Source organism: Atta cephalotes, assembly GCF_000143395.1.
Source record: "Atta cephalotes unplaced genomic scaffold scaffold00105, whole genome shotgun sequence".
In the NCBI taxonomy this organism is placed as follows: domain Eukaryota; kingdom Metazoa; phylum Arthropoda; class Insecta; order Hymenoptera; family Formicidae; genus Atta; species Atta cephalotes.
In genome coordinates this window covers 184,162-196,810 of record NW_012130169.1, presented here as the reverse complement: position 1 = coordinate 196,810, position 12,649 = coordinate 184,162, and the positions used below count along the sequence as shown (strand labels likewise).

The window sequence follows — 12,649 nt, the reverse complement described above, 5'->3', positions numbered from 1 at the left end:
TATTATTATATATATATATATATATATATATATATATATATGGAGCTACTTTTTGATTAAACAATCGAATACAGAAAATGATTCAGCCATAGTTTTCCAAATAATATATTTTTTGATTAATTATACAACGATTACAATGGAAATTGTATAATTTTTTTATTGATATCATATAATTGTGCCTGGATGACATATATGACTTTCTGTCGCAGATGCAACAGAGATCTGGATTTACTCCGCCACCACAAATGGGTAATGCTGGGCCTGGCCCAGGTGGAATAATGAGACCAAACCAACCTTACTCAAATATGCGTCAGGGCCCAATGCCTACACCACCCGTTGGAAAAAGAAGTGCAGATCAACGTATTCCTATGTCCCAGCAAAAACCGTAAGTATAATCTGGAGAAATTTAAACTTAAGACAAACGCTTTATATTTATTTTGTATGTAAATTGTGTATTTCTTTGTTAATTAGATATTTTAATAATTGACTACTTTCTGTTTTTTATTCATCCTTACTCTTGCATGTTTATCCTTTTATTTTTTCATATATATAACTTGTATATGTATTATTGCTACTTATAACTTGATATTTCTACTCTTTCTATTTATTGAAACCAAATTTTGTTAGGGATTTAACCACTGCAACTCACGGCTTACAGAATTATTTATAATTTCTGTGTCTATGGTTTTCGAATAAACTCATTTAGGTATTTTTGGAACAGTGATTTTTCACATTCCACATCAAAGAAAAAGAAGAAATTGGCAGACAAAATATTGCCTCAAAAAGTGCGTGATTTGGTACCAGAGTCGCAAGCTTATATGGACTTATTGGCATTCGAAAGAAAGTTGGATGCAACTATAATGCGAAAACGTCTCGATATTCAGGAAGCTTTGAAGCGTCCAATGAAGCAGAAGCGAAAATTACGTATTTTTATCTCAAACACATTTTATCCGGCTAAAGAGGCGGGTGAAGGAGAAGAAGGATCTGTAGCATCTTGGGAACTTAGAGTAGAAGGACGTCTTTTAGATGATACTAAAAATGATCCCAATAAGGTATAATAGTAGAACGGAATAAGAAATATAATTACATTACTAATAAACAAGTAAATAAATATGTGTGTATAATCCAATTTGTAAGTATAAATATTTCATATATAAATACGTATATTCAACAATAACTATATTAATTTCACAGGTAAAACGAAAGTTCTCATCTTTCTTCAAAAGTTTGGTAATAGAATTGGACAAAGATCTCTATGGTCCTGATAATCATTTGGTCGAGTGGCATCGCACGTTGACTACTCAGGAAACCGATGGATTTCAAGTTAAAAGACCAGGTGACAAGAATGTTCGCTGTACAATCCTTCTTCTTCTTGATTATCAACCACTACAGGTAATCCTTTTACATAAATTAATCGATAATTGTTACACAAGTAATTTATCACAATTGATTTAGTCTATTTGTATTAATCTTAAATTTAATTTCTGTTAATTACATTCCAGTTTAAATTGGACCCAAGATTAGCGCGATTATTAGGCGTACATACGCAAACGCGACCCGTCATCATATCCGCGCTTTGGCAATATATAAAAACGCACAAGCTCCAAGACAGTCACGAGAGAGAATTTATTAACTGTGATAAATACTTGGAACAGATATTTGCCTGCCCACGAATGAAATTCGCTGAGATACCACAACGACTGAATCCATTATTACATCCACCTGATCCCATTGTGATAAATCATGTTATAAGCGTAGAAGGTGAGGTGCAACTTTTATCTTAATAAATATTATTTTAGAATAAATATTATTTTAGAGGCGACTTTATAAGTGAAATATATATTGCATTGCAATTACTTACTTTATAGCTCATTATGAACATCTGATATAAAAATTTATATTATTCAGGAACAGAAACAAAACAAACCGCGTGTTACGACATCGATGTAGAAGTAGACGATACATTAAAGACGCAAATGAATAATTTCTTGCTATCAACTGCGAGTCAGCAGGAAATCCAAAGTCTGGATAATAAGATTCATGAAACCGTCGAGACAATTAATCAATTGAAGACCAATCGTGAATTCTTTCTGAGTTTCGCTAAAGATCCGCAACAGTTTATCAATAAGTGGATCATCTCTCAGACTAGAGATTTGAAGACCATGACTGACGTTGTTGGGAATCCGGAAGAAGAACGGAGAGCTGAATTTTACTATCAGCCTTGGGCACAGGAAGCTGTGTGTCGTTACTTTTATACAAAAGTGCAACAAAAACGAGCAGAATTGGAGCAAGCATTGGGTATCAGAAACTCGTAAAACTATTATTAAAAATTCTATATTTGACCATTTTATCATAAAGCTATGTAAGATATTCATAAATGTTCGCTTTTATAATTATTACATGTAACGCTATTGTGGTTTATCTTTCAAAACATATTTGTAATATTAATGTAGATTATGCGAAAAGATTGCATTTATTATGCAAAAAAAAATTTTACGCCTATGTGAAAATAAAAATTTAATGAGACAAATTGCTGTTTCTACATCTGTAGTTACATAACAATCACATTTACAATCAAATTTCAAAATTCAAATATCAAATCGATCTATATAAACTGAAGAAAGAATCAATGGAAAATGCATAGTTTTTCTTTGAAATATCTTGTACAATGTATGTTCTTTTAATGCATGATCTTTTTTTATAATATTTATGTATATCACAAAAATTGATTTTTGCACTTATAGAATATGTAAAATAATCATATTTGAAATTCAGTTTTTATGATAATTTATTTCTTCTTACTGCAACGCGATATCTCTTGTATAAATAAGAAATTACATGTTATTTACCATGCCGTTGTACACATTTGTTATACTTCCCCAATAGACATGTGAAATCTTTCACTGGAATATTAACGTACAGCGGCAGCATTCTGGAAAAAATGAAATTGTTAGTTTTAAAAAATAAGATTTTTTTTGTAAATTATTGACAGATATTTCTTATGAACTTACAAAAATTCTGTCGTTCTTGTGTGCCATGGTAATACACCATGCGTGGAACAAGAGTAATCACATATTAAAGCAAGATCAGGATCAGGCATCCCTTTTATTTGTAACTCTTCGGTGATTAATTCAATCGTAATTTCCTGATCAAGATTCCCCGAAGACACAATTTTTGCTAATGACTGCGTCAATGTTGCTATTTTTCCTTTATTATCTATATCCGATAGTAACGATACATTTATTTTTGACTTGCTTTCTGTAATTAAAGCATGCAGTCGCACAATTAGAAATACTTCTCAGAGTTGGGAATGTTACCTCAAAAAAGTAACGCATTATTCGTTTATTTTTAGTTACTTTTCGTTAAAAATAATATGAAAAGTATTAATGTTACTTAGAAAAGTAACGAATCGTTACTTTTAACCCATCGCCTATCATAATGCTTCGCGCCAATAATCATTATGGATGCTACTATTTGAGTGTTTGCAACTTATCGTAGAATGCTCTTAAGATTATTGAAGTAAAACACAAAATAGTATACTCTACCAATTACTCCATTTTGACGTGCCTTTGCATGTGGATTCCAAGTAATACACTCTATTAGATCAGGTCGCTTTTTCGCGAATTCTTCTTTAAGAATAAATTCATTTTTCTTCAAGAAACCTAAAAAAAAACAATAAATCGGAAACTGAAATTTATATAATTGTTTGTTATTGTTCTTAAATTGAAAAATATCATTTCTCATAAATTATAATATGTTTTTTTGTATGATGTTAATTTATTTATACACGATCTCCCGAATATCTGGATATAATCGGATATCTTAAAAACAAAAAAATGCTTTATTCGTTTTCAATCATATTACAATTATTGCAAATAATCAATACAATTATTGTAAATAAAAAGTTATCATCGAATATTTTTTGCAAATAAAATGAAAACATTTGTTACAGTTGAAAGTGGTGGTTATATTTTTGCACAAAACTTACATTTCCCGCGCTTTTCACCGGCATTGAGCGATTCCCGTTTGTATCCTCCACATTTTTTTGAAAAAAAATGCCTTGATATCTTATATTGATACTGAAGAAATATTTTAGAAAGCCGAAACGTAAAAAATCAATTTTATCTGTATTCCCTCTATAAAACCAGCGCACGTGTAATTCCAGAGGTTACACGCGTGTTTTTAACGCGAAGGTTAAATTTAAAAGCAAATTACGAATATCAGTTAAAGTTGTCAAAATACGATATCGTTTTACCACATCGATTTTACACGATTTTACAAGCATACTTATTAAATTCGCAATGTAAACGCACACACGCGCGTGCACCACACATACACACACACACACACACACACACATACACACACACACAATAAACATAAATTTGCAATATGCTGTATTCGGACAATTAGTTTCGTGACTGTATATAAAGTGAGTGCAAAAAGTATTCGTACAGAGAAAAATGTTTTTTAAAAAAATTTATTTTTAAAAACTAAATATTATTCAGCGAAAAATGAGTCATTGAACTGATGTCGTCTCGATATCGGTATGATTTCATTTGATGTCAATTCAGCGTTTAATTGACGATTATTTCTTGTTGGGTAATTAACAATTTATTCATAAAGAATAAAATAAATTATATGTTTCTTAAAATTATATATACGAGAAAGATGTATTAATTATAAAAAATATGTCATCTGAAAAATAATCGGAAATTAAAAATTGTATTGTTTGAATGCTCAAAAAGTTCGTTCAACAAATTTAGCTTCTAAAATCAGGAATACATGCGAAGCTTGATTGTTTATGTTAGGACAGAATGTATTCATTATATAAATAATACATAATTAATACACATCCTTTTTGTATATATAATTTTAAGAAACATATAGTCTATTTTATTCTTTATGAATAAATTGTTAATTACCCAACAAGAAATAATCGTCAATTAAACGCCGAACTTAGGAATTGATGTTGAAATCATCGTACTGATATCGGGTCGACATCAGTTCAATGAATCATTTTTCGCTAGATAATATTTACTTTTTAAAAATAAAGTTTTTTAAAAAACATTTTTCTCTGTACAAATATTTTTTGCACTTACTGTATATACAGTCACGAAACTAATTGTCCGAATACAGCATATTGCAAATTTATTTTATATGTGAGTAAAATGACTATTAATAATGGGTAAGATAACGAAGAGTACAAATAAATTTTTTATGAACAGAAAAAGATTCGTTATGATACGTTTATATATTTCAATATATTACGAGTTTTAAAAAAATATATGAACAAAATGAAACATTTATAAAATTTATAAATTTCGTAAATAAAAAATTTAATTGAATGTGTTTTCGCGTAAAAATAAAGATTTGATAAGAAAAAAGTATCACTCTGCCCTATAACTATCAAGATATTAATAATCATCAACTTCAACAATTAATACTTCAGATTTCCTGTCACAGAAGTGGTTCACTGCTTTAAAAACAAATTTACTGCTTCAGCAGAGAATTTGTATTCTTATAGCAGTAAATTTGTATTTTTTGAATTTGTGCCCCACTATTGTGAAATTTTGCTAATGTGAATAATATGACACACAACTTTCCTTATATATTTAATAATATAATACTTTATTTAAAAATGATGAACTTGATAAATTGTATATAATAAAATTTATAAGTAAGTAATCAATATCAACGAATTAATAATTAATTTTTAACCATTTGAGTCACGCCTAAGTTTGATACACACTATGCAATCAAGTTTAGATGATTAGGTACAACATTCGTTATCTTATCCACGATTATCGTATATTTTTATTTAATTAATAAAGCTATTGCAATGTGAAAAATAAAAAAATATTAACGCGTTACTTTATTCGCTTTTAGTTTACACAATATTGCGATTATATTAAAAAATAAAAGTATTTACTATAACTGTGTCATTCTTTATACACAAATACTACAAAATTACATGCGAATGCATGAAAAATGTATTTCTTAATATAATTTTGTGATTATATTGAATTCAAACTATATATATAATAGATTATGTATTCTAAAACCTTTAATGAGTTAAGCAATGAGTCTGCTCTTTATTAATTATTAACAATTTGTTACCTTACTTACTTGGTTATCTTACCCCCTTTCCCTTATAATATACACATAAAACGCTTTCTTTTCTCTTTTGAATTTCATTTCGCGGTGATTTCATGTAATAGATATAGTAATATTAATTCGAATCGTATTTTATTACCATTACGATCAAAGAAGCTGATGTAAGGTACATCAAGTGAAATGCACCATCCAATTATGCGCACACAGTCTAGAACAGACTCATCACATAGTCCGAGACGTCCGAATATAATCACCAGGTGCCTGGGTATCTTGTTTGTACTATCAAACGAGCGGGCCAACGTGTCGAGCTCCGCCGTCGTGCTCGCCCACCAGGGCTTCGTGCATCTCCGATACACCGCATTGCACGCGTCACAGATCGCATTATGCAACTTACATAAAAGATGTAAGAGCACTAACAGTGTAGAAAGAAATGCATCCATACTGCTGACGCGCTTCCGCTGCCGCGTCTACACCGCACAGCATAATCGGACGTAAACTGACGTGAATTATCAAATACTTGGCTATATATAAAGTCACAACTTACTACGCCTACAAGGATGTAAGCAATGTAATGTAGAGAGCCTATAATAAGAATATGGTCAACGCGATGTTGCAAACGTTCTTTAACGTTTTTTCATTGATCAGTTTCTAAAATTCTTTCTTCTAACTGGTCCATCAAACGTTTCAAAGACTATAGGCTCTATGATGAAAGGGATCTATGATGTAATCAAAAGGTGTGTAAGAATACAAGTAGGGAATAGAAAACTATCGATAGCAACTACCAATAATATCGACAATCTAACCTTAATTTAATATATCGATAGATTTTTTTGCTATCGATAGTCATACGATAGTCGCGCAAAATATAGCGGGAATTATTGGTTATCTATTTTTTTCATTTTTCAGAAATCTTTACGAGATTACTAGTCCTAGCAAATTATTTAAAACTAAATGTGTAATACTTCCACTAGAGAGAAACCTAAAAGAGGACATGATGGCTCAAAACTTGAAACTGCAAAATGCTGCCCTCTGACAAAATGAATGTAAATTACATAGCAACGTCCACTTTTCTTAGGGTACATCATTCATTTTTCAAAGCTGGAGATAATAAATCAATATTTGATTTATAGCACAATGTAGTACAATTATATAAACCTGGACGTTGCTATGTAGTTTGCATCCTTTGTCAGAAGGCAGTAATGCGCGGCAGTATTTTGTGATTACAGGTTTTGGGTCATCATGTCTTCTCTCAGGTTTCTCTCTAATATATAAAATACAATAGAATTTATTCAGGTTTTTGGTTTTAACCTATAACGTAATACTAAATAATAATAATTTAAAAATTTTCGATAGGACTATATCGATATATCGATATTTTATTTTAAAAAAAACTATTGCATAATCGAACGGTACCACTATCGATAACTTCCACCTCTAATGTGAAAATAGCCGTTAGCCTTAAGTTGTCTAACCTGTTTTCTTCCACTATGGTGTATTGTATGGCGGATATTGGCTTGCGATATTTGCGATACAGTGTAGATCGTCTTTAACTTTGACGTCTGACAGGATCCGTTTATTTCTTTCTCAAGAGATAAAATAAGCAGATGATGGCACAGTTTGTTTCAAAATCGACCGAATTGGTAAAACGTACGGATATTTTAAAATTCTGTCATTATACATTTATCATATAATTATTTCAAGCAAGAATTGATCGTGTAATTCGTGCACCGTATTATGTAATATTTCATATTAAATTAACTTTGTCAAGTAATTACGCACGTAAACCTAAGGCAATAAAATTTCTTTTTTTTTGTTGATTCTTTGTATTAAATGTCTTGTTAAATCTTTAAATCCTGTCTGGCAATTAAATTTTATATTGAGATTATGTTTTTTCAACAAATCAAGATTGAACAAGTACAAAATTTTTCGAATCATGTAACATTTTTATGTATGTAAATATATCAAAATAAATTTCCAGTTTTTATATTTCTGCTCTAAGGAAAAAGTTACATGAGGAAAAATTATACCTCCAGAAAGATAAGCAGCTACATTAATTCTAAATCCACATGAAACAATTTAAAAAAAAACGTTAAGAATTTTCAGCCAAAATAAAAAAGTTCTGAGATATACAAATTATATGTATCATATTAAACGGTTATTTAAGTGAATTCAAATGGTATATCATTTATCTTGAAGATACGTAAGGATCATGGAAAAATTTGCCTTTGAAATTTCTTGATTTAGGTCTAAAAAATGATTACATAGAATTTTTTCAATAAATATATATTTTTTCAGGATGTATGATAGCAACACATAATAGAGATATTATAAGTATTTTAAGAAAACAATGATAATGCTTTTCAAGCCTATTCTACAATGTGCTCTTTGTTTTCTATTTCTTGTTTTTTTCTCCTTTGCGTTTTATCGACAATTGTATTTCTTGTTATATGTTTCTTCTTTCAAAGTTCATTAATTTTTATCTCAAATATAAAACAAAAATCTGGATAAGAAGCAAAAAGACAAGATGTAAAAAATAGCAAAAAGCAGAAAACAACAAAAAGCACGTTGTAGAATAAGCTTCATATTTTGTCAGAATGTTGCATTTCACTAATTCATAACGCTTACAACTATCATTTATCCTTGCTCTTTGATAAACAACAAGAATGGAATGATTACTAGCGTCAAAAGCGTCTATAATGTGTTTGTGTATTATTCTATTCTTACTAACACCTTCAATATAGAAATTATAATAAAATACTATTATGCTCGTCAAATTGTACGTCTTGCAGTATTTTTCTTCTCAAAAAGAAGCGTCTGCGAGTTTAAATATTACGATTCTCATTGCTCAATTATTTTATTTTTTCTTACTTTTTCTATAAATAAGATATTTTTGCATAAATGATATATTTATTTGTTTTAATCACGATTTCTCTCATGTTTCTGACTTTTCCCCAAGATAAACAATATACTATTTGAGTCCATACTTGAGTAGTTTAATATAATGTATAATTTGTATATCTTGGAATTTTTTCATTATAATCGAAAAACGGCCCTAATTTAAAATCTTCCTTTCTTTAGCTGTGTTCCGAATTTACTGTCAGCTTTATATTACATACATCATAGATTTTCAATATTGGCAGTCAATTTCGGAACACAGTCTTTAAGAATAAATTTTGAAAAATACAAATATAAGAACACGAATATTTTTTAAATTTACTGAAAATTTACCTAATTCTTTCACAAGAAATATTTCATATCTCATATTGCAAAAATTAAAGAAATTAACTTAGCATTTCTGTAATTACATATATTATATGTGTATGTAGCAAAAGACAACATTTTAAGTAAATTAAAATTCAATTTAATTAAAATTTCTTGTTAATTTATATTGATTTATAATGATGTTATCATCATTTATAATGATGATGACAAGAAAAGTTAATGTATGTATATATAGTGTATTTAAAATCTTTTGCTACAAAAAATGTAAATTTTTATTTTCATTATAGCTTGATTATTTGTATCACATACATATGCGCGCGCGCGTGTATGTGTATGTATGTACACATGAGATTTATATTTAAAGAATTAAATAAAACTAAATAATATATATGAATTGCAGTTGGTGTTAATTACGCAAAACCTGTACTACAAGTATGGTTGCAGTATGCCAAAGTAGAACTGACGCCACCCACCCTAAAAGACGTCTCTGCAATTCGTAGTGGATTTTCACAATTGATCCATTCTGCACGGACTGGGCGTTATCGTGATGTTACCGTGCGTGAAGGTATCATAAATACCTTAGTAGCTATTGAAATATATTGCTGGTTCTTTGTTGGAGAATGTATCGGAAAGCGACATATTGTTGGATATGATGTATAAGTACACGTATAATTTTATACAGAATTCTGTATAAATTAGACTTACCCGTAAATATATAAAAATATAAATCAAACATTTCTTTCAACAAATATTACAATGTAATACATCTTTTGTTTTGTTGAAAATACATTTATTTAATAACATTATCTTATATCTTATAAATGTAGAAAAATTATTTTAATATATGTTGGTTCGCATATTGCCATATGCAAATTGCAGCAGTAACATGGACATTTAACGATCGTGTTACACCAACTTGAGGTATTTCTACACATTTGTCAAAAAGTGGTATGAAATTAGCTGGTATACCATCCTTCTCATTTCTACAAAATAGTTTTTAATTATTGGGTTGTCCGGAAAATTCATGCCGATGTTGAAGGAAAATTGAAACGCAGATTTAAATTTTAGTATACATTTATTAAATTATATAGGATAGTCGGCACGAACTTTCCGGACAACCCAATATATTCTCAAGACTTTAAAGTTTTCATAAGTCGAAATTTAATTACCCTAAAACGAGAATAGTCCTTTTCTCGAATGTTGTTGTCATCAAATTTGTACTATTGATCGTTTGTTCTATCCCAATTAAAGACCATCCTGTATTCTTCTTGTTTAACAAAAATTTCTGCAATTCATATGGCTTTACCTAAGGATTTCAAAATATTTAAAACGTTTTTTCGAGAAAGCTGATCAATAAACTTGATAAATAAAGAATTTTCAAAGAAATAAATATTCCAAAATTTTAATATTTTCAAATCTTTATGACTCATGTTTACTCACTATTACTATCTCAGATTGTGATGTCAGGCGATCGATTATGTATCTTGAAATGAGGTGAAAATACGTAAAAATGAAAATAAGAGAAACAATCTCCAAATCTTGATTTTGACATATATTATCCGAACAATATTCACATTATTACAAAGTCATAATCCTGAAGATTCAAGATTCAAGATTTTTTTAGCCGTTGGTCGGACACCTCGGGTAATGCTAATACCGGCACTCGGGTAATGCTAATTACTTAAGCCTAATAACTCTCAATAAGTATAATACTGGTTTAAAAGAAAACTTATTAAATTTTTTTTGAAAAGCTCACAAGGTTATTAGATTCTGGAAAAAATAAAATGTTTCATTTAAAAAAAGTGACTCGATGTGACTTTTCTTGTTCTTCAAATGTCTTATTTACAAATACACATAAAAATTAATGCGTCATTTCTCGCTTTTGACGTCACGATTAAATATGGTTGTGGTGACTATTCAGGAGTTTTAAGATCGATCGAATTGTAATATTTGGGACATTGTCAGTAATTAGCTATTTACTCTATTTAAATATTAATTCAAAGAATTTGTTTCTTGCTTCTGAAACATAATCTGAGATAATACTGGTAAATAAGCAAAAATATGTTTTCAAAAGCTAAAGACTGTGTATTAATTAAAAAAAAAATTGAAATTGTTTATATGCCAAATTGCAGAAAGTCATTATTTGTAATTTTTTAAATATAGATTTGAGAAATAAACTATGCAAGTACCTGCAGGATATTTAACCATTTATCAGCAGAAACACTGAGATACTGAAACTCCTTGTCCTTTACACAATCTGCATTCGCAACGACTAGTGCTTTAACTCCAAATATCTCGCATGTCCTAGCGATGCCTCCTAAATTCGGTGGTCGATCGACAAAAGAAGCTACAACTATTAGCCCTTCCTGCAACTGTGTATCTTGCAAAAATATGAATTCATTTATTATTTCGAAAATATCACCACATAAACCTGTAGACTTTGATGGATCGATTTTTTTCTGAATATCATTCAAACCTTCCATATAAATTTCAACATTATTTTCTAATGAATCGCCATGTGTATCACCTGTAACGTAATTATTTTATATCTTATGCAACATTTTGTTACCGTTTTAATTTATTACCTGCAAAAGATTTTGTCAAATATACGGAAGATGTACTTTTAGTCAGAAATGAACCTGTGTTACAAAGTTGTAGAGGATGACAATCGTTTTCCATAAACATTAAGTCTTTAAACACGTCCGGACTAATCCATTCGTCACAATTTACATTAGTCAAACGCGGCAATTGATAATAAATCGTCTATAAACGTCAAAATGATGAATTAATACATTATCAATATTTACAAATAATTCAATTCTTGAAGATAAACGTGCATTTACATGTACCTGTAAGCAGTAATCATTGAACGGATGAAAATTGGAAAAATAAAAATCATCCTGTATTCTAAATGAATTTTTTGTCAAACTTTCTTGTTGCAAACCAATCACAGCTGCTTGATATATACCTTTATAATCTGATATACTATTATCCCCATAATTTGTTTTCATTAATTCATACAGTTGTGTCAAAATGAACTAGACAAAAAAAATTAAAATGAATGAAATCAATGAGATATACATTTACACACGCACTTTAATCATTGTTTCACATTTTACTTGCCTGATTATAAACACGTGCATTAAATTGCTGTCCTAAACAACATTGCACTATATATGGCAAGGCTGTTTGAATGAAAATTTTTTGATTATCACGTGAAAGAAGTTTTGCAACATGATAGATAATGCTTGCTACAGAAATCGTACATCTCGGTCGGTCTTTTATGCTCTGGAAATATATATATATATAT

At 29.4% G+C, this 12,649-nt stretch overlaps 4 protein-coding genes across 4 annotated transcripts in view; 2 read left to right on the top strand and 2 right to left on the bottom strand.

The window, feature by feature from the left end:
- Positions 1 to 2,848, top strand: part of LOC105625053 (brahma-associated protein of 60 kDa) — a 5,367-nt gene extending 2,519 nt beyond the window's left edge. The window contains exons 2-6 of the mRNA XM_012206396.1: positions 210 to 385; positions 707 to 1,052; positions 1,195 to 1,392; positions 1,503 to 1,761; positions 1,909 to 2,848. Coding sequence (XP_012061786.1) covers positions 210 to 385; positions 707 to 1,052; positions 1,195 to 1,392; positions 1,503 to 1,761; positions 1,909 to 2,315 — 1,386 coding nt within the window. The 3' untranslated portion in view covers positions 2,316 to 2,848. The remainder of the gene's footprint in view (positions 1 to 209; positions 386 to 706; positions 1,053 to 1,194; positions 1,393 to 1,502; positions 1,762 to 1,908) is intronic.
- Positions 2,774 to 6,557, bottom strand: LOC105625044 (dehydrodolichyl diphosphate syntase complex subunit NUS1). Its single transcript, XM_012206386.1, has 4 exons — positions 6,257 to 6,557; positions 3,546 to 3,662; positions 3,012 to 3,258; positions 2,774 to 2,932 (listed from the first exon to the last, which is right to left on the bottom strand). The coding sequence occupies exons 1-4, from the start codon at positions 6,555 to 6,557 to the stop codon at positions 2,842 to 2,844; spliced, it is 756 nt and encodes a 251-aa protein (XP_012061776.1). The 3' UTR covers positions 2,774 to 2,841.
- Positions 6,558 to 7,724: 1,167 nt separating this feature from the next.
- Positions 7,725 to 10,161, top strand: LOC105625042 (ATP synthase subunit g, mitochondrial). The gene is made up of 2 exons (XM_012206385.1): positions 7,725 to 7,764; positions 9,740 to 10,161. Exons 1-2 carry the CDS (start codon positions 7,725 to 7,727, stop codon positions 9,997 to 9,999), a joined length of 300 nt encoding a protein of 99 aa, XP_012061775.1. The 3' UTR covers positions 10,000 to 10,161.
- A 10-nt stretch (positions 10,162 to 10,171) lies between these two features.
- The window catches only part of LOC105625041, a 6,259-nt gene continuing 3,781 nt past the window's right edge, over positions 10,172 to 12,649 (bottom strand). Inside the window, exons 5-10 of the mRNA XM_012206384.1 lie at positions 12,463 to 12,627; positions 12,189 to 12,377; positions 11,925 to 12,102; positions 11,529 to 11,866; positions 10,509 to 10,645; positions 10,172 to 10,322 (exon numbers count right to left, since the gene is read on the bottom strand). Coding sequence (XP_012061774.1) covers positions 10,172 to 10,322; positions 10,509 to 10,645; positions 11,529 to 11,866; positions 11,925 to 12,102; positions 12,189 to 12,377; positions 12,463 to 12,627 — 1,158 coding nt within the window. The remainder of the gene's footprint in view (positions 10,323 to 10,508; positions 10,646 to 11,528; positions 11,867 to 11,924; positions 12,103 to 12,188; positions 12,378 to 12,462; positions 12,628 to 12,649) is intronic.